At 43.6% G+C, this 25,159-nt stretch overlaps 1 protein-coding gene across 2 annotated transcripts in view; it reads right to left on the bottom strand.

Annotated features, from left to right (window-relative positions):
* The window catches only part of rad50 (RAD50 homolog, double strand break repair protein), a 171,722-nt gene that overhangs the window by 29,242 nt on the left and 117,321 nt on the right, over positions 1-25,159 (bottom strand). For both annotated transcript variants that reach the window (XM_059990483.1, XM_059990484.1), the window contains 2 exons: positions 15,604-15,731; positions 14,309-14,533 (listed from right to left, as the gene is read on the bottom strand). In XM_059990483.1, coding sequence (XP_059846466.1) covers positions 14,309-14,533; positions 15,604-15,731 — 353 coding nt within the window. The remainder of the gene's footprint in view (positions 1-14,308; positions 14,534-15,603; positions 15,732-25,159) is intronic.

Raw genomic sequence — 25,159 nt, 5'->3', positions numbered from 1 at the left:
TTTAAGTATATTTCTTACTGAAATTTTCAGTAATTTTTTAAATATATTGCACTGTACTGCTGTCAGCAAACAGAAGTTCACAACATATGCCAGTGATAATAAACCTGACTGTGATTTTGAGGGAGCTCTGATTTGACTGCTTTTCAAGAATCACACATTATATCCCGGAAAAGATTAAACCGACTTTTCAGATACAGTGGAGATATGTTGGAATGAGACTTTAATGAAATGAAAAGAAACAAAACTACTGTCACAAACATGACACAGAAGTTTATGCAAGCTAATTCAGATGTTTATGTTGATGACAGCATTTAAGGAGGAATAAAAGAAAATTCTTTGCTTTTGGTTGGGGAATCCAGAACAGGGAGATGTGACTTTAAAATTGACAGCTTAGACAATTTTGTATGCTTTGTAGAAATTGCATTCAACCTCAAAGATCTAATAAGGCTGGGTGGTTGATTGGAAATTGCAAAGTTGCAGTTGGCAGATTTTAGTTAGATAAGACTGTAAGGGCAAAGGGAACAGAGGTGGGGTGAGTGAAATACACTACAAGCAATATAATTGATTGTTCTCGCATGGTCAGAGCTCACCCATTTTCTTGCAGCAAAAATGGAAATAAATGAAGAATCTGTCCCCTACTTTCTGCCTGTTTGCCTATATCCTCATGGAATCCTTAAGGGAACAGGAGTTAAAATTTTTAGAACTTCCCCGAGAGGAGGAGAATAGTACCGAAAGGCAAATGGAACTCAAGCAAACAGGAAATACACTTCAACCAATATAACTGATTAGATTCATGGCTCTAACTTGGCTGAACTTACACCCATTTTCCTAGCAGAGCTAGTTGTTGAGTGCCTCATGGAGACCCCATGGATAGCATAGTTGCCCATAGGGTTTTCATGGCAAGACACAGAAGTAGATTGCCAGACGTTACTTCCATGTAGATACTGCTGCTGCCCAGGTCGGGATTTGAACTAAGGATCATCTGCCTCGAAATCCAGTGCTGATGCCGCTACACCATTCAATTACTGCTGTTTAGGAAATGACAAGGAAGGTTCTATTCCTTCATGTCTGTCAGTTTGCCTTTATCTCCATTGGAATCCTCAAGGGAACTGCAGCCAAAAATTTCAGGAGCTCCCCCAAGAGCAGAATAGTATCGAAACTCAAATTCTAAAGTTAGTAAATTATTAAATGCAGCTTCAACAAAACGTAGGTCAGAATGATTCCAAATAACTCCTAAACCAGGGACTCCACAAGTTCCTGAGTAACTGGATCCTTGACTTCCCGACCAATATACTGCAATCTGTAAGGGTAGGCAGTAACTCCTCCACCACGAGGACCAAAACTGCTGCTACAGATCAAACATGAGGAAATCTGCAGATGCTGGAAATTCAAACCACACACACAAAATGCTGGTGGAACACAGCAAGCCAGGCAGCATCTATAGGGAGAAGCACTGTCGACATTTCGTCAGGACTAACTGAAAGGAAAGATAGTAAGAGATTTGAAAGTAGTGGGGGGGGGGGGAGGGGGAGGGGAAAATGCAAAATGACAGGAGAAGACCGGAGGGGGTGGGATGAAGCTAAGAGCTGGAAAGGTGATTGGCGAAAGTGTTACAGAGCTGGAGAAGGGAAAGGATCATGGGACGGGAGGCTTCGGGAGAAAGAAGGGGGGGGGGGGAGAACACCAGAGGGAGATGGAGAACAGGCAGAGAAAGAGAGTTGCTACAGATTATGTCCTCACCCCCTAATCTATTCCCTGTGGACTTGCAACTACCTGTAGAAGCCCCCAGCCCCCTACTTTACTCCTTGTAAAAGCATTCCTGCGTAAGTCCAGCAAAGTACTTTACAAATCAACAAGTTTTTCAACACGTGTCTTTGACTGGAGTACGGCGTAAACCCAGTAGAAGAGTTCCTGCGCAAGTTCGGAGAAGAGCTTTAAAAACCCAGTCCCCATAAAAGAGGGATACTGTCTAGAGGAGGGGACGCTGTGGGAATGGCCATCGTCAGAGTGACAAGGCCGTAGCTCAACAGGGCTTCAGTGAGGCAGAGGCAAGGTGGGTAGGCAAGTTCATTCCTTGTTTCTTACTTCTTTTTGCTTATTTAACCCTCGAGAAAATAGGTGTATGTCTATAGGGTCAGCGTTCTGTCCTGGGTGTCAGACATGGGATTTCTGGGAGACTACCAGCCTCCCCAATGGCCATGTCTGCACCAGGTGCATCCAGATGCAGCTCAATGGCCTTTGGCTTGTAAGGGAAAGTGAAGAAGTGCTAGACTGGAGCTACAGGGATGTAATAACCCCAAGACCGCAGGAGACAGATGAATGGGTGACTGTCAGGAGAGGGAAGGAAGAACAACTGATAGTGAAGAGTATCCTGTGGTCATCCCCCCCAACAGTAAGTACTCCATTTTGAGTACTGTTAGGGGGACGACCTACCGGGGGAAACAACAGAAGCCATGTCTCTGGAACTGAGTCTGGCCCTGTGGCTCAGAAGGGTAGGGAACTGAAGAGGATGGCAGCAGTAATAGGGGACTCTATAGTCAGAGGGCAGACAGCCGATTCTGTGAATACAAGAAAGAAACACGGATACTAGTTTGCCCCCCAGGTGCCAAGGTCTGCAATGTTTCTGAGCATGTCCACAATATCCTGAAAAGGGAGGGTGAGCAGCTAGAAGTCATGGCACACGTGGTTACCAAAAACATAGGTAGGAAAAGGGAGGAGGTCCTGAAACAGAATACAGGGAGTTAGGAAGGAAGCTGAGAAGCAGGACCTCAAGGGTAGTAGTCTTGGGGTTGCTGCCTGCGTTGCAAGACAGTGAGGATAGGAATAGAATGAGGTGGCAGATAAATGCATGACTGAAGAGTTGGAGCAGGGGGCAGGGATTCATATTTGTGGATCATTGGGACCTCTTTTGGGGCAGGTGTGACCTGTACAAAAGGAACAGGTTGCACTTCAATCCGAGGGGTGAAGAATCAAGGACTGGAGGTGCTGTATTTAAATACATGCAGCATTCAGAATAAGATGGACAAACTTGTGGTGCAGTTAGAGACAGGTCGCTAAGACGTGGGCATCACTGAGTTGAGGCTGAAAGGCGGCCATAGTTGGAATCTTAACATCAAAAGATATACTTTGTATCGCAAGGACAGGCAAGAAGGCATGGGCAATGGTGTGGCTCTGTTGGTAAGAGATGGAATTACATCTTTAGAAAGAGGTGACCTAGGGTCAGAGAATATTGAATCTTTGTGGGTGGAGTTAAGAAACTGCAAGGGTAAAAATAAGCATTATGGGAGTCATATATAGTAGCCAAGATGTGGGGTTGAGATTGTAAAGGGAGCTGAAAAGGCACGCAAAATGGGTAATGACTTAATTGTAATGGAGAACTTCAATATGCAAACGGATTGGGAAAATCAGGTTGTACATCAGATCGTACGAGAGGTAGTTTGTTGAATGCCTACAAGGTGGCTTTTTAGAAGAGCTTGTGCTTGAGCCTACTGGGAAAGGATTGGATGTTGTGTAATAACCCAGATCTTATTAGAAAGCTTAACATAAAGGAACCCTTAGGAGGCAATGATCATAATATGATTGAATTCATACTGCAATTTGAGAGGGAGAAGCACAAGTCACATGTATCAGTATCACAATGGAATAAAGAGAAGTACAAAGGCATAAGAGAGGAGCTTGTCCAGGTGGACTGGAGGAGGCAGCGATGACACCAGAGCAGAGATGGCCGAAGTTTCTGGGAATAGTTCACTAGGCGTGGGATGGATATATCCCACAGAAGAAGCAGTTCACAAATGGCAGGGGTAGGCAACCGTGCCTGACAAGGGAAGTTAAGGACTGCATAAAAGCCAAAGAAAGCACATATAAGGTAGCAAAAGTGAGTGGGAACTTGGATGATTGGGAAGCTTTTAAAAACCAACCAAAGGCAACTAAAAAAGCTATAAGATCAAACATGAGGGTAAATTAGCCAATAATACAAAGCAAGATACTGATGAGGAATGGCTGACAAGTGAGTGGGAATAAAGGGGGCCTTTTCTGGTTGGCTGCCAGTGACTAGTGGTGTTCCTCAGGGATCAGTATTGGGACTGCTACTTTTCACTTTGTTTTTCAATAATTTGGATAATCGAACTAATGGCTTTGTGGTAATAGGTAGTACTGAGGACGCAATGCGATTGCAGCAGGACTTAGACAAAATGGAAGAATGGGCAAAAAATGGCAGATGGAATACAGTGTTGGAAAATGTATGATAATGCATTTTGGTAACAGGAACAATAGTGCAGACTATTATCTAAATGGGGAGAAAATTGAGGTGCAAAGGGACCTCATGCAAGTCTCCCAGAAGGTTAATTCACAGGTTGAGTCTGGGTAAAGAAGGCAAATGCACTGTTGGCACTCATTTCAAGGGGAATAGAATCTAAAAGCAAGGAGATAATGTTAAAAGAAGGTGGATGTGTAGAAGATGTTTCCTATGATGGGGATATCCAGAACTAGAGGGCACAGCCTCAAAATTGAGAGACAACCTTTTAGAATAGCAGGAGGAATTTTTTTAACCAGAGTAGTGAATCTGTGGAATGCTCTGCCACAGACTACAGTGGAGGCCAAGTCCATGGGTATAATTAAGACAGAAGTTGATCGTTTCCTGATCCTTCAGGGCATCAAAGAACACGGCAAGAACACAGGTGTATGGGGTTGAGTGGGATCCGGGATCAGCCATGATGGAATGGCGGAGCAGACTGGATGGGCTGAACTAATTCTGCTCCCACGTCTTATGGTCTTCTGGGCTGCGTGGCCAGACTCTGCTCTAACTCCTCCTACAAATTTGCACGATAGCACTGTAGTGGGCCGTATCTCAAAGAATGATGGGTTGGAGTACAGGAAGGAGATAGAGAGGTTGGTGACAAAATCCTTTCTCCCAGTGTCAGCAAAACAAAAGAGTTGGACATTGACTTTAGGGAGCAGTCCACCTGCTCCTGTTTAGGTCAATGATTCTGATGTCAAGTTATGATAAGCACGTTCCCGTCTGTATCAAATGTATTGAGGAGGAAAGGTTTGAGAGCTTCAAATTCCTCAGAGTGAACATCACCAGCACCAGTGAACATTCCAATCACTTTGACACTTTGGCCAAGGAAGCTCATCGGTGCCTTTACTTCCTCAGGAGACTAAAGCTGTCTATTATGTCTCCTTTGAGTCTCACTAATTTTCATACATAACCCCACAGAAAGAATCCAATCTTTGTGCACCATGGCCTGGTACGGGAACTGCTCTGCACATGACCACAAGAAACTGCTGTGTGTTTGACATAGTTCAGCGCTCACGGAAACCAGCCATCCACCTCTCCCTCCCCCACAGACTGTCTACACTTCTCACCGCCCCAGTAAAGCAGCCAGCATAGTTAAAGACCCCAACCACCCTGAACCTCCCTCCCATTGGACAGAAACACAAATCAGGGGTTCCTAACCTTTTTTATGACAGGGACCCCTACCATTAACTGAAGGGTATGTGAATCCCTGCCTCCAGGCTTGTACCACCAGGGTCAAAGACAGTTTTTATCCTGGTGTTACAAGACTATCTAATGCTTCCCTAGTACAATAAGACGGATCTTGAGCTCACAATCAACCTTGTTGTACCTGCACCTTCATATCCATCTGCATCGTAATTTCTCTGTTCTCTAACACTTTATTCCACACTGTTACAATTTTACTTTGTACTATTTTAAAGTGCTGTTTTTTTCTCAGTACATATGAAACAAGGATAAGAGGGGATCTCATTGAAACCTTTCGAATGCTGAAAGGCTTAGACAGAGTAGATGTAGAAAAGATGTTTCCCACGGTGGGAGAGTCTAGGACAAGACAGCATAACCTCAGGATAGCGGGGCGCCCTTTCAAAACAGAGATGCGGAGAAATCTCTTTAGCCAAAGGGTGGTGAATTTGTGGAATTTGCTGCCACGTGCAGCTGTGGAGGCCAGGTCGTTGGGCATATAGAGTTTGATAGGTTCTTGATTGGACATGGCATCAAAGGTTATGGGGAGAATGCCGGAAACTGGGGTTGAGGAGGAGATAGAAAAACATGAATCAGCCATGATTGAATGGCGGAGCAGACTCAATGGGCCAGATGGCCTAATTCTGCTCCTATGTCTTATGGTCTTACGTGACAATACAGAATAATTTATCACTTTTAATGGAAGCAAATAACCAGAGAGATCCCTGGTTTCAGTTTACCGTTTCACAAAAGATGAATGCAAACACACAGTTTAGATACACAACCCACAAGTATTTCTGTGCTTCCAGCACAGGCATAGCATGCCCATATCTTACCTTAGAAACACAGAAAACCTACAGCAAAATACAGGCCCTTCGACCCAAAATGCTGTGACAAACATGTACTTACTTTAGAAATTACCTCGGGTTACATGTAGCCCCCTTTTTTTTTAAGCCTCTTAAAAGACCCTATCGTATCTGCCTCCACCACCGTTGCTGGTAGTCCACTCCATGCAGTCACCGCTCTCTGCAGAAAAAACTTACCCAACATCTCCTCTGTACCTACTCCCCAGCAACTTAAAACCGTGCCCTTTTGTTTTAGCCATTTCGGCCCTGGGAAAAAGCCTCTGACTATCCACACGATCAATGCCTCTCATCATCTTATACACCCCTATCAGGTCACCTCTCATCCTCCGCTACTCCAAGGAGAAAAGGCCGAGTTCACTCAACCTATTCTCATAAGGCATGCTCCCCAATCCAGGCAACATCCTTGTAAATCTCCTCTGCACCTTTTCTATGGCTTCCACATTCTTCCTGCAGTGAGGTGACCAGAACCGAGCACAGTTCTCCAAGTGGGGTCTGACCAGGGTCCTATGCAACATTACCTCTCAGATCTTAAACTCAATCCCTCAATTGATGAAGGCCAATGCTCTGTATGCCTTCTTAACCACAGAGTCAACCTGCACAGCAGCTTTGAGCATCCTATGGACTCAGACCCCAAGATCCCTCCGATCCTCCACACTGCCAAGAGTCTTACCATTAATGCTGTATTCTGCCGTCATATTTGACCTACCAAAATGAACCACCTCACACTTAACTGATTTGAACTCCATCTGCCACTTCTCAGCCTAGCTTTGCATTCTATCAATGTCCCGCTGTAACCTCTGACAGCCTCCCACATTATCCACAGCACACCCAACCTTTGTATAATCAGCAAATATACTAACCCACTTCCTCATCCAGGTAATTTATAAAAATCACAAAGAGAAGGGGTCCCAGGACAGATCCCTGAGGCACACCACTGGTCACCGACCTCCATGCAGATTATGACCCGTCTACAACCACTCTTTGCCTTCTGTAGGCAAGCCAATTCTGGATCCACAAAGCAAGGTCTCCTTGGATTCCATGCTCCCTTACTTTCTCAATAAACCTTGCATGGGGTACCTTATCAAATGCCTTGCTGAAATCCACATACACTACATCTATTGCTCTACGTTTCATCAATATGTTTCGTCACATCCTCAAAAAATTCCACCAGGCTCATAAGGCATGACCTGCCTTTGACAAAGCCGTGCTGACTGTTCCTAATCATACTATGCCTTCCCTAAAACATATGCTTTTGGACTATGGAAGGAAGCCAGAAGAAACCCACACAGTTGTGATGAAAACATACAAACTTCTTTGAAACAGCAGAGGGAATTTAACTCTGACCACTGGTTCTATAAAACTTCACACTAACTGCTACACCACTGTGCCAGTATATACGCAGCTCACCCTAAAAAGCAAAATCTGCTCTGTTCCAATAGTGTGAATAAATCAAACCCTCTTTGACAACGTCTACAGTTAAATTCAAATCGCTTATTACTTTTCATGCTAATTACAACAGTCAGAAGAAGCACAGAAACATCAACCTTGATATTGTTTATAGATCAGGTGAGCAAATTCAAAAGGACACTTGGTTCTGAAATTGAAAATAAGTGGGTTGGTAGGGAGAGATATACCAACAAGGCAGAACATTGCGTAGGAAAGCTCCTGTTCATAAACCTAAACTGATCTGTTGAGTTTGTGTGCTTTTATTGAGAAGTAGTTAACTGAAGGGGAGATGTAAGTCCAGAAGGCAGGGTTTAATGACATGGAAAGGAAAAGCTCAAACTGTGATTAAAGATCATTGGCCGAAATACTAACTCTGTTTACTCTCTTCATAGACGCTGTTCGACCCGCTGAGTACTTCTAATGTTTATTTCAGAATCTCCTGCATCGAAGGTATTCTGCTCGCAATACAGGAATAGCAAAGTAAGGCAGGCAGCGTGTGGTTGGAGAAATAAGAACATTAAAAATATGAGCAGGAATACATGAAGATTGGCTTTATTTGCCACATGCACATCGAACCATACAGTGAAATTCACTGTTTGTATCGAAGACCAATACAGTCCGAAGATACCTACAAGTGTTGCCGTGCTTCCAGTGCCAACGTAGCACGCTCACAAGCTACTAAACCATATGTCTTTGGAATGTAGGAGAAAACTGGAGCACCTGGAGGAAACCCACGTGGTCACGGGGTCAACGTACAAAATCCTTACAAACAGCGGCAGGAATTGAAGCCAGATTATGGCCACTATGTTGCCATGACGCCCTAGGCTATCTGGCCTGTCGAGCCTGCTCTGGCATTCAATAATATCATGACTGATCTGGCTGTGGACTCAATACATCAACCTACATTTTCCCCATAACCCTTATTACACAAAAATCTAAGTATGTCTCAAGTATATTTAATGCTGTGGACCCTAATGCTTCCCTGGGCATTTGTGAATTCCACAAATTCACTACTCTCTGGGAAAAGCAGTTTTTTTTTCTCATCTCCATCTTAAATCTATTCCCCTGAATCTTGAGGCTATGCCCTCTAGCTCTAGTCTCACCTACCAGTATAAGTCTTCACATTCACATCTGAACCAGTTCTGGAACATTGAATCACAGTTTTAATGCATGACATACTTAACACAAAAGGGGCTGTATACTTGCGACAACATTAGCCAATTATTTGGAGGATAGTTGGCACCTAGACAACATATTACTGCAGTAAACTCATACTGAAATAAAGAGCAGATCAGAAATGTGAGGAGGTAGATGGGGGAAACTCCGAGCAGCCTATATAGATCTAGACAGGACATGCCTAAATGCACAAACTAGATCAGACAAACACAAAGGACAGTAAGAGAGATGCACTGACAGAGACTTAGCCTGAGGTGGCAGGAACAGGTATGGAAACCCCAAGCACAAGGCATTCAGGTAAGAGATAGGAGATGATGGAACATTAATCTGATGAAGTTGCAAAGGTGAGTCAAACAAAGTATCTATTTGGAGAAAATTAAAGAACAATATACAAGGGTTTCAGTTCTTTTTGTGTTGGCTATAACTGCACTGTGGATTCCGTCTATCCACAGCTAGGGCTCCCAATCTTTTTTTCATGCCGTGGACCAATACCAACAAGCAAGGGGTCCGTCCCTAGTTTGAAAACCTCTGATCCAGAACCACAGCAGAAGCAAGGTAACCCAAATGCTAGTCGTAGTAGCAGTGCGATCACTTGAGTCAAGAGTGATGTTCCCCTAAAGAGTTGTCCATTGGTGGGTCCTCAGGTGGCTCTAGAAGCTGAACTGGGACCCACATGGCCAAGTGAAGTGTGGGCATGAGTAGCTGGGCTTCAGCATGTAGACAATCTTTGCTGACTCCTATACTCAAGCATAAAAGGGAACTTTACACTCAACATCTGCAGACCCAAGGTCAACTGGGCAATCTAACTATCTACAATTGTCCCTGATGACTACACCTGCAAAAGGTGCATCTGGCCGCAGCTCCTGACAAACCATGTTAGAGAACTGGGGCTGGAATTGGATGAACTTTGGATCATTTCTGAGGTAGAGGCAGAAATAGACAGGAGTTTCAGGGAGATAGTCACCCCTAGGAGTCAGGAGACAGGTTGCTGTGTGACTAAGTATACCGTTTTGGATACTGTTGGTGGGGAGGACCTACCAAGGACAAGTTGCAGTGGTCGCGTCTCTGGCACCGAGACTGGACCCTCAGCTCAGAAGGGAAGCAGGGAAAAGAGGAGAACAGTAGTGATAGGGGATTCGATAGTTGGGGGGACTGATGAGAGGTTCTATGGGAGAGATCAAGAATCCTGGACAGTCTGTTGCCTCCCTGGTGCCAGGGTCCCCGATATCTTGGATCGAGTTCTCCGTATTCTCAAGAGGGAGGGTGATCAGCCAGATGTCGTGGCCCATGTAGGGACCAATGACATGGATAGGAAGGAGGAGGTCCTGAAAAGAGAACTTAGGGAGTTAGGTGCAAAGTGGAAGGACAGGACCTCCAGGTTGCAATCTCAGGATTGCCACCCATGCCACGTGCTAGTGAGGCTAGAAATAGGAAGATAATGCAGCTAAATAAGTGGCTAAGGAGTTGGTGCAGGAGGGAGGGCTTCATGTTTCTGGACAATTGGGCCTTGTTCCAGGAAAGGTGGGACCTGTTCTGAAGGGACGGTTTGACCTGAACTGGAGGGGGACTAATATCCTTGCGGGAAGGTTTGCTAGTGCTGCTCCGAGGGGGTGGGAGGGGGGGGTTAAACTAGATTTGCAGGGGGAGGGGAACCAAAGTGTTAGAGCAGATAGTGAAGTGGAGGAGGATAAAGGTCATGCGAGAACTGCAAGTATAGTGAATGGAGTAAAGCCAGATCTAACATATAAAGAGGCTTTGAGGAAAGAGAAGCAGAATAAAGGATGTAAAGGTAGTAAGGTAGAAGGACTAAAGTGTGTGTACTTCAATGCAAGAAGCATCAGGAACAAAGGTAATGAATTGAGAGCTTGGATACACACATGGAATTATGATGTAGTGGCCATTACAGAGACTTGGCTGGCACCAGGACAGGAATGGATTCTCAATATTCCTGGATTTCAGTGCTTTAAAAGGGACAGTGAGGGGGGAAAAGGGGAGGAGTGGTGGCATTACTGATCAGGGATATTATTACCAGCTACAGAAAGGGTGGGTAATGTAGCAGGATCCTCTTTTGAGTCAGTATGGGTGGAAGTCAGGAACAGGAAGGGAGCAGTTACTCTATTGGGAGTATCCTATAGGCCGCCTGGTAGCAGCAGAGGTACTGAGGAGCAGATTGGGAGGCAGATTTTGGAAAGGTGCAAAAATAACAGGGTTGTTCTCATGGGTGACTTTAACTTCCCTAATATTGATTGGCAGCTGATTAGTTCCAATGGTTTAGACGGGGCAGAGTTTGTTAAGTGCTCCCAGGACGGATTTCTGTCCCAGTATGTTGACAGGCCGACTAGGGGAATGCCATACTAGATCTAGTACTAGGTAACGAACCAGGTCAGGTCACAGATCTGTCAGTGGGTGAGCATCTGGGGGAACAGTGATCACCGCTCCCTGGCCTTTAGCATTATCATGGAAAAGGACAGAATCAGAGAGGACAGGATAATTTTTAATTGGGGAAGGGCAAATTATGAGGCAATAAGGCTAGAATGGGATAATGTTTTTGCAGGGAAATGTACTATGGACATGTGGTCGATGTTTAGGGATCTCTTGCAGGATGTTAGGGATAAATTTGTCCCGGTGAGGAAGATGAAGAATGGTAGGGTGATGGAACCATGGGTGACAAGTGAGGTGAAAAATCCAGTCAGGTGGAAGAAGGCAGCATACATGAGGTTTAGGAAGTAAGGATCAGATGGGGCTATTGAGGAATATAGGGTAGCAAGAAAGGAGCTTAAGAAGGGGCCAAGGAGAGCAAGAAGGGGGCATGAGAAGGCCTTGGCGAGTAAGTTAAAGGAAAAACGCAAGGCATTCTTCAATTATGAGAAGAACAAAAGGATGACAGGAGTGAAGGTAGGACCGATTAGAGATAAAGTTGGGAAGATGTACATGGAGGCTGTGGAAGTGAGCGAGGTCCTCAATGAATACTTCTCTTTGATATTCACCACTAAGAGGGAACTTGATGACGGTGAGGACAATATGAGTGAGGTTGATGTTCTGAAGCATGTTGATATTAAGGGAGAGGAGATGTTGGAGTTGCTAAAATACATTAGGATGGATAAGTCCCTGGGGCCTAACAGAATATTCCCCAGGCTGCTCCACGAGGCAAGGGAAAAGATTGCTGAGCTTTTGGCTAGGATTTCTATGTCCTCGTAGTCCACGGGTATGGTACTGAAGGATCGGAGGGAGGCAAATGCTGTTGTCCCCTTGCTCGAAAAAGGTAGTAGGGATAGTCCGGGTAATTATAGACCAGTGAGCCTTATGTCTGTGGTGGGAAAGCTGTTGGAAAAGATCCTTAGAGATAGGATCTATGGGGATTTAGAGAATCATGGTCTGATCAGGGACAGTCAGCATGGCTTTGTGAAGGGCAGATCGTGCCTAACAAGCCTGATAGAGTTCTTTGAGGTGGTAACCAGGCATATAGATGAGGGTAGTGCAGTGGATGTGATCTACATGGATTTTAGTAAGCATTTGACAAGGTTCCACACGGTAGGCTTATTCAGAAAGTCAGACGACATGGGATCCAGGGAAGTTTGGCCAGGTGGATTCAGAATTGGCTTGCCTGCAGAAGGCAGAGGATCGTGGTGGAGGGAGTACATTCAGACTGGAGGGTTGTGACTAGTGGTGTCTCACAAGGATTGGTTCTGGGACCCCTACTTTTTGTGATTTTTATTAACAACCCGGATGTGGGGGTAGAAGGGTGGGTTGGCAGGTTTGCAGATGACATGAAGGTTGGTGGTATTGTGGATAGTGTAGAGGATTGTCGAAGATTGCAGAGAGACATTGATAGGATGCAGAAGTGGGCTGAGAAGTGGCATATGGAGTTCAACCCGGAGAAGTGTGAGGTGGTACACTTTGGAAGGACAAACTCCAAGGCAGAGTATAAAGTAAATGTCAGGATTCTCGGTAGTGTGGAGGAGCAGAGGGATTTGGGGGTACATGTCCACCGATCCCTGAAAGTTGCCTCACGGGTAGATAGGGTAGTTAAGAAAGCTATGAGGTGTTAGCTTTCATAAGCCGAGGGCTAGAGTTTAAGAGTTGAGAGGTAATGATGTAGCTCTATAGAACTGTGGTTAGGCCACACTTGGAGTACTGTGTCCAGTTCTGGTCGCTTCACTATAGGAAGGATATGGAAGCATTGGAAAGGGTACAGAGGAGATTTATCAGGATGCTGCCTGGTTTAAGAAAGTATGTATTATGATCAGAGATTAAGGGAGCTAGGGCTTTACTCTTTGGAGAGAAGGAGGATGAGAGGAGACATGATAGAGGTATACAGATATTAACAGGAATAGATAGACTGGACAGCCAGCGCCTCTTCCCCAGGGCACCACTGTTCAATACAAGACGACATGGCTTTAAGGTAAGGGGTGGGAAGTTCAAAGGGGATATTAGAGGAAGAGTGGTCAGTGCATGGAATGCACTGCCTGAGTCAGTGGTGGAGGCAGATACACTAGCGAAATTTAAGAGACTACTAGACAGGTATACGGAGGAAATTAAGGTGGGGGGTTATATGGGAGGCAGGGTTTAAGGGTCGGCACGACATTGTGGGCCGAAGGGCCTTACTGTGCTGTACTATTCTATGTTCTATTAAAATCAACTCCTAAATAACAGGCATGCCTTTTGGTCAACTGAACTGTAATAGCTTATTCCAAATCTTTTCTCTCTCTCTCTTAAGCTTGAGGACATGCACCACCAGCCTGAGGGACAGCTTCTTTCCTGATATTATAAAACTATTCATCGGATCTTGAGTATGGTAAGGATGAACTCTTGACCTCACAATCGGCTCTGTCATGGCCCCTGTGCTGCACTATCTCTGTAACTGTAACACTATATTCTGCATTCTGTTATTGCTGTTCCTTTGTACTACTTAGCTGTACTTACCTTGTGAAATGATCTTCATGGATGACAAGAAAAACAAAGGATTTTCACTGTATCTAAGTCATGTGAAAACAATAAACCAGTTACTAACATTTACCGTTCAGGCAGATTTCACATGACTTGGTGACAATTTTTCAAAACACTCATGGAAAGTGCCTTTGAGATGTTCAGTTGCATTAAGGGCAAATAATTGGGGTTAAATAAGTAAATACTATTTGAAAGATTGAAGATCTATCCTTTTTCAAAATTCATGGAATTTTCAACATCTAACATAACTTTCTAGAGCAAGATCGGATTGATCCCACTGTGACGCTCGATATTTTTAATAAAGCAAAATATTCTGGTGAAGTTTGAGAGTATTATTCACAGAAAACATTTCACATGGCCAGAAACAAGAATGTTTATGACATGCTAACATACTTACTGGTCCAGTGCCTTGTAATAAATATCTAGGTCCTTGTTAGCCAATTCTGTTGTTCTCATTTTGATCATCATTTCTCTGAACTTTTCCTCAGCATCTCTGTACTGAGCATCTCTCAGTTCCTTTCTGAAGTGAAGAATTTCTTCTTCAAAGCCTTTCTGTCGGCCTTGGGCCAGATTTCGTTTCTTTTTGCAATCATCTAGTTGCTCTTCCAGTTGTTGTCGTTCGCTGTCATCCAAAAGAAAAGTACTTTAGGCTTGGATGTATAAAGTAATAATATAAATTGCCCACACAAATATCAACAAGCTTCATATGTCAGGAGAATCTACTCAGAACATTATGATTTTTGGTTGGAATAGTGAAGTAGCTATTAAAGCCACCACCTTGCAGCTCCAGCTAACCGGGTTCAGCACTAACCACTAATACCGTTTGTGTTCAGCTTGCACATATCCCCTGCAAATACATGGCTTCTACACTCAGTAGCCACTTCATTAGGTGCATCTGCTTGTTAATGCAACTATCTAATCAGCCAGTCATACGGCAACAACTCAATGCAGTAAGCATGCAGGTGTGGTCAAATGGTTCAGCTGTCGCATAGACTGAACGTCATAATGGGAAAGAAGTGCGATCTAAGTGACTTTGACTGTGGAATGATTGTTGGTGCCAGACAGGATGGCATGAGCATCTCATAAACTGTTGATCCCCTGGTATTTTCATGCACAACAATCTCTAGAGTTTATAAAGGGACTCAGCCCGAAACACTGATGTTTGTTCATTTATGTAGGTGCTGCCTGACCTGCTGAGTTCCTCCAGCATTTTGTGTATATTGCAGTTCATTAACGTACTTAAAAAAGAAATCATGCTCAGTTGTGGGCAGCACTGTGAGGTCAATAGATGCCATACTTCCTTGTTGTATTTGGACTAAATTGTTTGCAGGGTAATTTCAGAGCAAAAGTTTAGCCATGTTGTGCATTCCATCTATCAAGAGATACAATGGACATTATCTGGACCACACAGAAACTTATCAATCAATGACTGTTCCAATATGCACAAAAATTGTGGATGTGACCAACAAGCTCACCCTCCCAATCACATATCCCACATACTCTTTGCTGGAGGAGAGTTAATCCTTGGAATGACAAAGAAACTGTTCAACACCCATCGTCCTACTCCTAAGTCCAACGTCACCCCAGCTTCAGACATTTTCTTACACTAAGTAGTTATAATGCTGGTGCTAAAAGATAGGTTCAGCTCAGTACTGAGGGGATGTGTCCACTGCATGGTAAGTTTTCACTTACCTCCTGAGCTGATTTACTCCCATCTCTCCCATCTCTTTCAGCCGCTCTTTCCTCTTGGACTCCACAACTTCCAATTCTTCCATCCTTTTGCGCAGTGTCAAATTATCTTGCAACCACCGCTCTTCGAGCTGAGGCAAAAACAAACGAATTACAGCATTAACAAGAGAAAATCTGCAGATGCTGGAAATCCAAGCAACACACGCAAAATGCTGGAGGAACTCCGGAGGCCAGGCAGCATCTAGGAAAAAAAGTACAGTCGACGATCCGGGCTGAAACCCTTCTCGGTCTCGGTCTGAAACGTTGACTGTACTTTTTTCCATAGATGCTGCCTGGCCTGCTAAATTACAGCACTATGTAATTTCAAATGCATCCATTTGCCAGTGTCCAAAGAAAGTGAATATTTGCAGTCTAAAATCTAATGGAAAAAAATTGCAAAAGGTAAGAAATAAAGAACTAAATGCTCCACATGCAGAAATTCTGAAATGGAAACAGGAAGTTGGAGACATCCACACACATTGACGGGAGCAGACAGGAGAAGCTGCTGTGACGGGACACCACCGCTCCGAATCATTAAAATGCTTCCTTCTCCAAATATATTGCCAGACCTGCTGAACTGTTCCTGTGTACCCTTTCAGCAGTTATAAAGAGAAAGGATGTATTAGTACGGAGCTCCATTGCTTTGTGTAATACATTATAAGCTCTAAGCTATGCAGAGCAGACATTACAGGGTGCTTCATGACTTGAGGACCCGAGTTCTAGGGAAAGGTTGAATAGATTAGGACTTTATTCCCTGGAGTATAGGAGAATGGTGATCTTGTGGCACTTGTTGCCACGTGCAGCTGTGGAGGCCAGGTGGTTGGGTGTACTTAAGGCAGAGATTGATAGGTTCTTGATTGGACATGGTATCAAAGGTTACGGGGAGAAGGCCGGGAACTGGGGTTGAGGAGGACAGAAAAAAAGGATCAGCCATGATTGAATGGCGGAGCAGAGTCAATGGGCCAGATGGCCTAATACTGCTCCTATGTCTTATGGAAAAAGGGAACACTTGATGGAAGTATACACAATAATTAGGGTTATAGACAGGGTAAATGCAAACAGGCTTTTTCACTGAGGTTGGGGGAGACTAGATGAGAGGTCATAGGTTAAAAGTGAAAGATGAAATATTTAAAGGAAACCCGAGGGGAAATGTCTTCACTCAGTGGCTGGCGTGAGTGTGGAAGCAGAAGTGGTGGGCACTGGACTGATTTCAATACTTGAGAGAGGTTTGGATAAGTATATGTACAGAAGGGAAATGAAGGCTCAATAGGAATAGGCAGAATAACTGTTTGGCATGGACTAGATGGGCCAACAGTCCTCTTTCGGTGCTGTAGTGCTCTATGACTCTAACAGTCTCAATTCCAAAGTATTTCACATCTTCCAAAAGCAACAAGCATTTATTGCTACAACACAGGGGTTCAACGTCTAAATACTGACTTGATGACCCAGTGATAGACAGCCAAATGCCGTTCGACTCCGCCACATAGACAGCCTGAACACTGGTCAAGTCTGCATGAAGTTAGCTCAAGTTGGTGTGATGGGAGCACAGTAGTGTCTGCAAGCTCATGTGAGAATCAATGCAGGAAACCAGTTCAATAAGCAAGTCCTTTTACAAGCCGAATATATTGAACATGGATGGAGTTGAGCCCATTTTCATTTTGACTAAAATAATCTTCAGTACATACCATGCTTCATGCTGATTGGCCATTTACATAACACCTTGAGAAAACAACAGCCAATAGCATACCAGATAGACCATTCATTCTCTATCACTGTCACAGGGAGGTACAGCGCAAAAGTAGGGCCATTGTCTCACTGGCTCTTTATGGAGCATCAAGCACCCAATTTGTTCTAATTCTATTTTATTTACCTTACATTCCCAACAAAACCCCCTTCCTCGAAGTCTGACACTTGGGGCAATTTACGTTGGCCAATGATTCCATGGGATGTATGAGGGAAGCTTATGCAGTCACAGAAGAACATGCAAATTCCACACAGAAGACATGGAAGGTCAGGAATGAATCCAGATCACTGGAGATTTGAGGCAGTAGCTCTACCATCTTTCCATTGTGCTGTGCCATGTACCACGATGCACTAAGATCATGGCAGATCTAAGCTTGAATTCAATCCATGTTCCTGTCCCATGATTGTTGACTTTTCATAACAGTCCAAAACCAGTTCTGATGAAGAGTCTCAACAGCCCAAAATGCCACCTGCTTATTTCTCTCTATAGATGCCGCCCGACCTGCTGACCTCCTACAACATTTTGCGTGTCTTTCCGAAAACCAATCTGTCTACCCATTTACAAACAAGAGAAAATCTGCAGATGCTGGAAAGCCAAGTAACACACACAATGATGGAGGAATTCAGCAGGTAAGGCAGCATCTATGGAAAAGGGTAAACAGGCCGAGACCTTTCTATTCATTTACTTATTGAGGAACAGGCCCTTTGAGCCACACCACCCAGCAACCTCCAATTTAATCCCAGCCTAATCACAGGACAATTACAATGACTAATCAACCTATCAGCTGTTAGGTTATTGGACTGTGGGAGGAAACCCACACGGTCACGGGCAGAACGTATAAACTCCTTACAGGCAGTGGTGGGAACTGAACCCAGGTCACCTGTACAATAGAGCATTGTGCTAACCACTACGCTACCTTACCGCTTTCTACATACACACTATAAATTTCTTCACTAATTCACCCTCTACAACTTTCTTGGGTTGAGAATACTGGATCCACAGTCTTGAGAAGTCACTCTCCCTCGTCTCCATCTTAAATGAACGATTCTACATTCCGAAAACGTGGCCCTCAGATCTCCCACCCGCTGCCGCTACCCTGCTCCCTAACCACCACCAACAATCCCACAAGGGTCCTCTTAGCATCTGTTCAGTGGACTAAATGGCAGGGAAAGACATGGGAGGAGATTCAGTGAATGTACTCTTGTGTTTCCGACAGCTGACTGTAAAGAAAAAAAAACAAGAATAAAATGAGGGGAACACACAAAATGCTGGAAGAACTCAGCAGATCAGGCAACCTCTGTGGAAGGGAATACAGAGCTGATGTTTTGGGACAAGATTCTTCATTAGGGTTGGAACGGAATGGGGAAGAAGCCAGAGTATGATGGTGGAGCGAGGGGAAGGAGTACAAGCTGGAAGTGTTAGGTGAAGCCATGTGGGGAGGATAAAGCAACAAGCTGGGAGGTGATAGGTGGAAGAGGTGAAGGGCTGAAGGAGGAGAAATCTGATAGGATAGTGACCCACTGGAGAGAGGGAAGGAGAGAGGTGAAGGGCTGTGAGAAGGAGTAAGTAGGGAACCAGAATAGGGAATGGTAAAAGAGAGAAGGGGGAGGGGGAGAAATTACCAGAAATCAGAGAAATAAATGCTCATGCCATCAGGTTGGAAGCTACCCAGACGGAATTGGAGGTGTACAACCCGATTGTGGCCTCATTATCACAGTAGAAAAGGTCACGGACCAACATGTTAGAATGGGAATGGGAAGTCAAACTGAAACTGGTGACCACCAGGAAATCCCACCTTTTGTGGTGAACACAGTAAACCCAGTCGATGTCAGGTCTCACCAATGTAGAATAGGGAGCAGCAGATACAGTCGATGACCTTGACTCACAGACAGACAGACATACTTTACTGATTCCAAGGGAAATTGGGTCTCACTACAGCCACACCAACCAATATAGCAACATAAAACCATAAATGATTAAATAATAAGTCAATTATGCCAAGTGGAAATAAAGTCCAGGACCAGCCTATTGGCTCAGGGTGTCTGACACTCCGAGGGAGGAGTTGTAAAGTTTGATGGCCACAGGTAGGAATGACTTCCTATGACGCTCAGTGTTTCATTTTGGTGGAGTGAATCTCTTGCTGAATGTACTCCTGTGCCTAACCAGTACATTATGGAGTGGATGGGAGACATTGTCCAAGATGGCATGTAACTTGGACAGCATCCTCTTTTCAGACACCACAGAATTCACAGGTGAATTCATTTTCTCATGGGCATCAGATTCATCATGAGCTAGTGTTTCAATTTTGCACTAATTAGCATTTGTGCCCAAGCATGACATGGGGACAGCTGATATGAGAACGGAATTATTGCTGGTGGGACCAGAGAGCAGAGGAAGAGAAAGTGGGTTATTAAGCCTGAAATTCAATACTTCACTGGGCTAGTGTGGGCAGTGCTTTTTTTTTTACCTTGAATCTGTACTATCTTCACAAGATACGAAAAAGACATAGTAACCTTTGCTTACTTAGCACAGCAAAACCTCCAATTCCTACCTCCAAGCCAATATGAAAGCCCCAAGCTTCACTTTACTTACAATGAAATAAATAAATTTCAATAATATGAGCCATGCACAACTTTACACTGACCATTATCTATTTGCAGGAAAGTAGAATAGTTTCCATCCCAACATCGATTATTTCATAAACTAAGCAAGCCTTTAATCTTTTGCTGATAAATGCTTTTGAGGTAACGAAGCTAAGTTAAACAGAACTGCTGTAAGTAACTATTTATCAGTGCAATCTACTATCTGTAGCCGCACCGATGCAGTTTAGTGCCTCTTCAAAAGTTCCATTAATCTGCTTACTGAAAACGAAGCTCAACAGAAGGTTGTACTTTCCATGTTTGCTCTTGCAAAACACTACACATTCCTCCAAAAACATGAGGGCTATCCAGAATACCTTCTTTGATAGATTTTATTTGCCTTAAAATGGAACCATAAATAATTCAAGATTCGTCATTCTTCAGTTTGAGTGTAAAGGAGAATGAAATGATTGCTACTCTGGAACTGAGGAAGCATTAAAAAAATCAAAATAAGCTTAAAAAAAAATATAAATGGGCCACTATTTGCCATTTTGTCTCTGGAAGTACTGGTCGTAAAGTCATCCTTGGGCAGAATTAGTCCAAATGACACGAGGACCTACATGACCCATGCAGCCATGTTTCCCAAGAAAAAGAACCAATATGGAACTATGAAGATGTCCTTTTTCAGGCCATCTGAGCAGAGGCTACCCCTCTGGGTGGTGTGAATACTCCTTGTTCATTCTGTGTGGCTGTGTTGAATACATTGTTCATATTGTATCTCAGCCTTTACTGTGACAAGGATACTAATCTGGAGATGCAAGGTTTAACATTCAAATAGTTCTACCGTTTGTTCACTGGTACAAAGCCATTCCACATGATTCTTACTCATAGGTTTCTGATGAAACACTTATCTTTATGTTGACAATCTGAGGCTGCCAGTCAGAATAAGAAACAGGTTTAATACCACTGGCATCATCACCATGTACTGTGCTGTATGACGCAGGTGATCATGGTCTCATGACCATGATTGCTCTTAACTATTGATCAACTTATATGAATATGGGGTAATGTAATTGTTATTATGAACAGATATAATGTAATTGTTTTTTTTTTTAATCTTTTCTGACCCTTTATATACACTTTCTTGTACTCTGTATTCCTCTATGTAGAAACTAATAAAAACATTGGAAAAGTCCATGATTGTTCTTGGCAAATATTTCTATAGAAGTGGTTTGCCATTGCCTTCTTCTGAGCAGTGTCTTCCCAAGAAGGATGACCCCAGCCATTATCAATACTCTCTAGAGATTTTCTGTTTGGCATCAGTGGTGCAATAACTCGGACTTGTGATATGCACCAGCTGCTCATATGACCATCTACCGCCTGCCCCTGTGGCTTGACGTGATCCTGATCGAGGCGCTAAGCAGGTGCTACACCTTGCCCAAGGGTGACCTGCAGGCTCGCAGAGGGAAGGACCTTCTTTGGAGAGATATTATCTCCAGCCTGCCACCCACTGGCATATGATGTAAAATTAGTTGTTTTGCGGCAACAGTACAGTGTAATATGTCATAAAAAACTATAAATTACAGTAAAATTTTCAATACAGTCAATAAACATTTTACTTGAATTAGTAATGCAAAAAAAAGTGAGGTAGTGTTTATGGGTTCATTGCCCATTCAGAAATCTGATGGCTGAGGGGAAGAAGCAGTTCCCATAATGTTGAGTATATGTCTTCAGGCTCCTGTACTTCAACCTTGATGGTAGTAATGAGACAAGGGCATGCCCTGGGTGATAGGGGCCATTAATGATGGATGCCACCTTTTGAGGCATCATGACTGAAGATGTCCTCAAAGCTGGGAAGGCTAGTGCACCTGATGGAGCTGGCAGTTTTCCAATCCTGTGCAGTGGCCCCTCCACACCAGACAGTGATGCAATGCTCCCCACAGTACAACTGTAGAAATTTATTAAGAGTCTTTGGTGACATACAGTTGCAAGAAAAAGTTTGTGAACCCTTTGCAATTAACAGGTTTCTATATTAATTACTAATAAAATGTGGTCTAAGTCACAATAACAGACAAACATAATCTGCCTAAACTAATAACACACAAACAATTGTATTTTTCATGCCTGTAATGAACATATTGTTTAATCATTCATAGTCCAGCCTGGAAAAAGTATGTGAACCCTTGTATTTAATAACTGGTAAAACCTCCTTTTAGCAGCAATAACCTCCACCAAATGTTTCCTGTAGCTGCTGATCAAATTTGCAAATCAGCAAGGAGGAATTTTAGACCATTCCTCCGTAAAAAAAACCAGTTTGAGTTCATCAATATTTCTGGGATACCTTGCATGAACATCCCTCTTCAGGTCATGCCACAACATCTTAACTGGGTTAAGGTCTGGGCTCTGACTAGGCCATTTTTAAAATACAAACTTTCTTCGTTTTAAACCATTCTCTTGTTGATATACTCTTGTGTTTTAGATCATTTTGTTAATGCATCATCCAACTTCTATTAAGCTTCAGGTGATGGACCGCTAACCCGACATTCTCCTGTAATATGTCGATACAATTTTGAATTCATTGTTCCCTCAATGATTGCAAGCTGTCCAGGCCCTGAGGCAGCAAAGCAGCCCCAAACCATGATGCTCCTTCTGCCATGCATCACAGTTGGGATGAGGTTTTGGTGTTGGTGTGCAGTGCCCTTTTCGCTCCAAACATAGCAGTGTGCATTTCAGCCAAGAAGTTTAACTTCTGTCTCATCTGTGCACAGAACAATGTCCCAGAAATACTGTGGAACACACAGGTGGTCTTCTGTAAACTTGAGACATGCAGTAGTGTTGTTTTTGGAGAGCAGTGGTTTCCTCCGTGATGTCCTTCCATGAACACCATTCCAGTTCAGTGTTCCTCTTACAGTAGATACATGAACAGAGACTTTAGCAAGGTCCAAAGATTTCTGCAGGTGTTTTGCTGTTACCTTTGTGGTCTTTTTCACCTCCTTCAGCAGTGCACATTGTGCTCTTGGTGTGATCTTTGCAGGACACCCACTCCTGGGAGAGTAGCAACAGTATTGAATTTCCTCCATTTGTAGACAATTTCTCTTACCGTGGACTGATGAACAGTCAGATCTTTAGAAATGATTTTGCAGCCTTTTCCAACTTCATGCATCTCTAAAATTATTCTTCTAAGGTCCTCTGAAAGTTGTTTTGATTGAGGCATGGTGCACATAAACAGAGCTTTCTTGAGAAGAGAAGGCTCAGTCAGTAACCTGACTTTATGTGTGCCCTTTTTTTTATATATATGACAGGACACCTCTACAACCCACGCCTCCAATCCCATCTCATTGAATGGAACACCTGATTCCAAATAACCCCAGAGGTTCACATTCTTTTTTGAGCTTAGACTGTGATTGTTTAAATTCTGTACTCACTATTGATGAGCAGTACAATTGTTTGAGTTTTATTAGTTTAGGCTGATTGTCTATCATTGTGACTTAGATGAAGATCAGACCACATATAATGAATAGTTAATGCAGAAAACCAGGTAATTGCACATGGTTGACAAACTTTGCTTTGTAGCTATACCAATCTACTTCAAACAGATGACATGCACTGCACATTATCTTCCATGAACATGTCATTCCTACCACAAAGGTCTCCTATCACTGCAAGATGTCTTAATTTCACTCTCAGTGCAGATTCCAAGTTACCATTTATGAGTACTTTGGTGGTGTTGGACCAGCAGACCTTCTGGACTACTGGAGGCATGGTAGCGTAGCTGCTAGTGTAAAGATTTACAGCACCAATGATTGGGGTCCAATACCTGCCGTTGTCTTTAAGGAGCTTGTGTGTTATCCCCAAGACTGCATGGGTGTCCTCCCGGTGCTCTGGTTTCCTCTCACACTCCAAAGGCGTATTGGTAGGGTTAGTAAGTTGTGAGCAAACTATGTTGCTGCCAGAAACAGGGCATTATACAGGAGATCCTCGGAATGTGTTGATCGTTGATGCAAACAATGCCCTTCACTGTTTGTTTCGATCCGCATGTGACAACTAAAGCTAATCTCTTTAATATCTATTGGACGGTACTCCAAAAACACACTTTTATTTTTACATGTTGCACAACTTTTTCAGTGAATTCAGTGAGTTTAAAGGGCCAGGCACCCAGCCCAAAGCCAGGAGCCCAGACCCCAGGTTCTGCCTTATACCCTGAACCTTCGATTCATGTTCTGAATTTCCAAATCAGCCAGATGACAGGTTCTGAACAATAGATTGATGGATTAACCGAACTCTACTACACAAGGATTGAAAACTTGAATAAGCCAGTCCATCAGCAACACTTCCAAGTGGTGAATCGCCATTGAACATTCAAGGTCAGGGAAGCGTTAACCCATGAATCAGCTGGTATGCAGACGTAGTTCCAGAGGCAATCATAAATATAAGAGATTGGTAGATACTGGAAGCCCTGAGTGATGCACACAGAATGCTGAAGCTACTCAGCAGAACAGGCAGCATCAATGGAGGGGAATAAACCATCGAAGTGTTGGGCAAGATCTGTTCATGATGATGAGAAAGGAAGGGGAAGAAGCCTAAAAAAACATGGATAGGAGAGGGGGAAGGCATGTGAGTGAGGGAGGGGTGATGAAGTAAGTGGAAGAGGTGATGAACTTAAGAGGATAATGATATGAGAGGACAGTGGACCATGGATGAAAGGAAGAGGAACACCAGAGGGAGGTGATGGGCAGATGAAGAGAAGGGATGAGTGAGGAACCAAAGTGAGGAATCAGAGAGAAGGGTGAAGGGGGAGAAATTATCCATGGCAATTACAGATTTATGCAAACATAAAAGAACCCACTCAATTATCTTTTAATGTCACTTCTGAAATTAAACAGCTGGTCTCAATAGCAGTAACCAAAAGTAACTAAGTAGCTGCAAAACCACTAGTTCATGACTGCCTTACAAGGAGAGGAATTTGTCATCCTTACTCAGTCTGATCTGTACAATTTCAGATTTATCAACTCTCTACTCTGTGGGCAATAAGGAACCAGCAACACCACTCCCATTCCATGAAAAAAACTGCTTCCTATGAAGTAGATAAAATAAATCTGTCCTGAAAGAAATGTGGTCATAGGCCAACTATTTTTGTCGATTTTTATGTTCTTTGCAGACTTTGTGGTCACGATGTAACAGGATTTCCAGCACTCAT

Source organism: Hypanus sabinus, chromosome 15 (genome assembly GCF_030144855.1).
Source record: "Hypanus sabinus isolate sHypSab1 chromosome 15, sHypSab1.hap1, whole genome shotgun sequence".
Lineage (NCBI taxonomy): Eukaryota > Metazoa > Chordata > Chondrichthyes > Myliobatiformes > Dasyatidae > Hypanus > Hypanus sabinus.
Note: the sequence above shows the minus strand (reverse complement) of the source record. Positions and strands in the feature narration are given on the sequence as shown.